Source organism: Trachurus japonicus, chromosome 3 (genome assembly GCF_045865225.1).
Source record: "Trachurus japonicus isolate A0001 chromosome 3, Traja_1.0".
NCBI classification, from domain to species: Eukaryota; Metazoa; Chordata; class Actinopteri; order Carangiformes; family Carangidae; genus Trachurus; species Trachurus japonicus.
Window position 1 is genome coordinate 3,065,070 of NC_140909.1, and position 5,000 is coordinate 3,070,069.

The 5,000-nt window shown below is 39.5% G+C and overlaps 1 protein-coding gene across 1 annotated transcript in view; it reads left to right on the forward strand.

The window, feature by feature from the left end:
* The first annotated feature begins 3,976 nt into the window (after positions 1-3,976).
* The window catches only part of tnfaip8l3 (tumor necrosis factor, alpha-induced protein 8-like 3), a 49,858-nt gene continuing 48,834 nt past the window's right edge, over positions 3,977-5,000 (forward strand). The window contains exon 1 of the mRNA XM_085805165.1: positions 3,977-4,248. Coding sequence (XP_085661291.1) covers positions 4,182-4,248 — 67 coding nt within the window. The 5' untranslated portion in view covers positions 3,977-4,181. The remainder of the gene's footprint in view (positions 4,249-5,000) is intronic.

Here is a 5,000-nt window from a genome sequence, read left to right on the forward strand (position 1 = left end):
GTAAAATAAAAAGTATAAACTTCTCACACACTAAAAGGCCGGAGCTTCAGAAGAATCTTCTCTTTCTGTTTCATGTTTTCTGTTTTCATAACTTCTGACTTCATATAGCCTATAGGCCTATATATATATATATATTAAAAATAAAACAAGATTCACTTCTCCTGCTCTGAGTGGTCGTGGTTTCACACCGACCAGGTCAAAGCTGTGAAGAGGAGGATGAGGAGGAGGATCACAGGAGGAGCTCAGCAGCTTTGTGTCTGTGTGATATATTGGAGTGAAAGATGAATAACGGGCGCCGGGGGCAACGGGGCAGACAGACGGGCCGGTGCCATCTGGTGCCCGGTGTTTCCTGCTGAGCAACAGTCGGCTACACACCTGGGGGGAGGGGGGGGGGGTCGCCTGCAACCGTTGATGGACCACCGACTGCACACACACCTGCCTCCTCTTCCTCCTCACACTGAAAAACATGCGGTTAATTACGTAAAAGAGAAACCCACCCTGACCTCAGATCAGACCACAGATTCTTCCTAAAACACCATTTCCCAGAATTCCTCTGTCTGTGTCTTCTAGTTTACAGCTGTGCATGAGAAGAAACCATCCAGTAACAGAGTTGCATTGGCTTTTATGCTATATAGTCTCACAGTGATTTTATTCTATTTTACAGTTTTATACACTGCAAAAACTCAAAATCTTACCAAGAATATTTGTCTTATTTCTAGTCAAAACTAATCTCTTTCCACTTAAAATAAGACTCATCACATTAAAAAGCAGCTTGTTTTTAGACACTTTTTACTTATTTCAAGCAGATTTTCACTTGAAATAAGTAGAAAAATCTGACAGTGGAGCAAGTTTTTCTTTCTTATTACAAGCACAAAAAACTTGCTTTCACTGGCAGATTTTTCTACTTATTTCAAGTGAAAATGTGCTTGAAACAAGTGAAAATTATCTAAAAACAAGTTAATTTTTAGGTGATGAGTCTTATTTTAAGTGGAAAGAGATTAGTTTTGACTAGAAATGAGACATTTTGACAAGAAATAAGACAGTGTGTACTCTTTCTTATTGTTATCTTTCTCCTATTTCTATCCTGCATTGTATTCTATTCTATTTTATAAAATTTTATTGTTTTTAAAAGTTGTTATTTTATTTAACTGTTTTCTATAGCTATATTTTATTTTTTCTTGTTGTTTTTAATCTTCGTGCATTAGCCTCCTTGCTTTTCTTGTTTTACCTCCTATATATACATTGTTCAATCAAAATGTAAAGCACTTTGAACGGCATCTATTTGCTTTGAAAGGTGCTGTATTAATAAAATTTGATTGATTGATTGATTGATTAAAGAGGAACTCCTCCGCCTTAACTCTGCTCCATTTGTACCTTAAAGGGATAGTTCAACATTTTGTGAAATTGGCCCATTGCCATAATCCCTATAGTCGTAGCAGTAGGTTCGTTACCTTTAATTGTCGGTGCAAGCTGTTTTTAGAACGGCGGAGCAGAGCCGTGAGCTGCTCAGAGCTACGCTACGGAGGCTCATTATGGGATTTCTTCTTGGTTTCCCTCATCAAACTCATCAAATACACAATCCAACAACTCCACAACGCTCTGGTGGACAAGTTGTGAGCTGCACATTCACCACGCTATGAGATAATAACACAACGTTACCACACAGAGTTGTTTCAGAGGGAAATTCATGCAAAACCACTGATGCACGTTGCCTTCAGGGACAGTTTTTCATCAAGCAGTCTCTGTATTTCCCTCTAAAACAAACGGACATAAAGATGATCAATGACAATCAACAAGTCAGACGTCTGCAGCCTGGACACACAGAGAGAGAGAGAGACACTCAGTATGTTTACATCACAGTTTTGAATTATGGCCTTAACTGCAAAAACTCAAAATCCAAGAATATTTGTCTTATTTCTAGTCAAAATGTCATTTCTAGTCAAAACAAATCTCATTCTACTTAAAATAAGACTCATCACATTAAAAAGTAGCTTGTTTTTAGACACTTTTTACTTCTTTCAAGCAGATTTTCACTTGAAATCCGTAGTGTAGCTCTGAGCAGCTCACGGCTCTGCTCCACCGTTCTAAAAATAGCTTGCACCGACAATTAAAGGTAATGAACCTACTGCTATGACTATAGGGATTATGGCAATGGGCCAATATGACAAAACGTTGACTGCGCACCCTGTAACCACTGACTTCTAGGAGCAGTATAACCGAATACTGCTGAGTCAACACTAATAACTGCATTGACAGCACTGTGTTAATGAATAAAAACAACATTAACTATGTAAATCTAACGTGGAGTTGGTGAGTCTTAGGTCTGGTTGGTCTACGGTGTATTTGGCCACTAACTGAATATAAATCCAACACAAACTCTGACTTTAGTAAAAAAAAAATCAAAAAAAAATCTCTTCATTAACTTTGCAGTTTGTTGATCAGAGTAAAGTTTTTGGCCTGGAAGCAGCGACGCTCTCAGAGTCAGGTGATCGGGTGAGAACACATCTCTTATTGTCAAGACCACGTTTAGTGTACTTTTTTACATTTCTTTTTTAGACTTTGCTGCTTTATTTTTATCTTCTAATGAAACGCACGACTCCAACACGAATTTTCTATCTCACTTAAAAAGGGATAGTTCAACATTTTGGCAAAACTGGCCCATTGCCATAATCCCTATAGTCATAGCAGTAGTTTCATTACCTTTAATTGTCGGTGCAGGCTGTTTTTAGAACGGTGGAGCAGAGCGGTGAGCTGCTCAGAGCTACGCTACGGAGGCTCATTATGGGATTTCTTGGTTTCCCTCATCAAACTCATCAAAATACACAATCCAACAACTCCACAACGCTCTGGTGGACAAGTTGTGAGCTGCACATTCACCACGCTATGAGATAATAACACAACGTTACCACACAGAGTTGTTTTAGAGGGAAATTCATGCAAAACCACTGATGCACGTTGCCTTCAGGGACAGTTTTTCATCAACAGTCTCTGTATTTCCCTCTAAAACAACTCTGCATACTACAAAGTATTGCAAAAACATGGCATATCTCATATAGTTTAATATTTAAGATTATCAGTTACCTGAATCAACAAGTCAAATTGCAAACATTTCCATGACAAAGTCCACTAAAAATCATTCATTAACATCTCATTCCCTTATAATAAGTGCAGTTGCTCATTTAATCTCTCAGTAATTTAAATTTAAAGGTATATTCAGAGACTGGTGATGAAAAACTGTCCCTGAAGGCAACGTGCATCAGTGGTTTTGCATGAATTTCCCTTTAAAACAACTCTGTGTGGTAACGTTGTGTTATTATCTCATAGCGTGGTGAATGTGCAGCTCACAACTTGTCCACCAGAGCGTTGTGGAGTTGTTGGATTGCGTATTTGATGAGTTTGATGAGGGAAACCAAGAAATCCCATGAGCTCTGCTCCGCCGTTCTAAAAACAGCTTGCACCGACAATTAAAGGTAATGAACCTACTGCTAAGACTATAGGGATTAGGCCAATTTGCCAAAATGTTGAACTATCCCTTTAAACACTTAACACTTAGTGCTCATGGGATTTTTTTTTTTAAACTGGTGGAGATGAATTTCAAGTCGCCATGAATGACTCTCTCCCACTGCTCGGCTGAAACACAGGCAGCACTCACAGGCTGAGGGAGGGAGGGAGGGAGGGAGGGAGGGAGGGAGGGAAGCACCCACAGCATACAGAGAGAGGGAGAGAAAGAGAGAGAGCGTGAAGAGGAGGAGGAGGAGGAGGAGGGACGAGGGCGGGAGCGAGGGAGGAGGGACGGACCGAGAGCGAAGGGGGAGGGATCAATCAGAGAAAGTAGATGTGAGAGAGACAGAGAGAGAAGGGAGTCAGGAGAAGAGAGGAGAGCGGCGAAGGGGAAGGAAGGAGAGCTAAAAGAAGAGAGAGAGAGAGAGAACAGAAGAGGAGGAGGAAGGAGGAGGAGAAGAAGAAGGACTGGAGAAGGAGTTCACATTCACATTCACATTCACATTCCTCCTCTCACACACAGCTGCTGGGAGGGGAAGTTCAGCTGCAAAGAAGAACAAGAAGAGAAGGACAAACAGAAGAAAAGATCATTTAGGTTTTTTCCATCTGTGGCCGAGGAGATCAGAAGAGGAGAGGAAGAGAGGAGGAGGAGGAGGAGGAGAAGAACGAGGGATCAGAGAATGAATCTGCAACCTCCAGAGATGGATTCAGACTCGGGAGAGCAGAGTGACGGAGAACTCTCTCCAGGTAGGAACATCTGCACCACAGCTGCTCTTCACTACATAGACACACACACCAGCTTAGATACAATACAAAACACACACACACACACACACATATATATATATATATATAAAACTCACATAGTACACTGCAAAAACCAAGAATATTTGTCCTTTTTCTTGTTAAAATGTCTCATTTCTACTCAAAACGAATCTCTTTCCACTTAGAATTAAAGATTAAAGACTCATCACCTAAAAATGAACTTGTTTTTAGATCATTTTCACTTGTTTCAAACTAATATTCACTTGTATAAATAATCTGCCAGTTAAGTGAAAGCTTTTTTGTTTTTGTAATAAGGAAGAAAAACTTGCTCCACTATCAGATTTTTCTACTTATTTCAAGTGAAAATCTGCTTGAAAGAAGGAAAAAATTCTTGGAAAGATTTTGAGTTTTTGCAGTGTATTAGACTTTCACTTTATTTACTTCTGCTTCACTTTGTTCTTCTGCAGTTGGACTGAATCTCCAGCTGACATGAGACAGAGATAAACTTTGTGTCACGCACATAATTCATAATAATGTAGATAAAGTTCTGATTATCTGCTGCAGGAAGAAAACTGAAAAAGGAAACTGTCTAGAAACAAGCTACTTTTTATGTGATGTCTCTTATTTTAGGTAGAATGAGATTTGTTTTGACTAGAAATAAGACAAATATTCTTGGTAAGATATTTGAGTTTTTGCAGTGTATATATGGGTTCAGCAGCTTCAGCAGCTTCAGA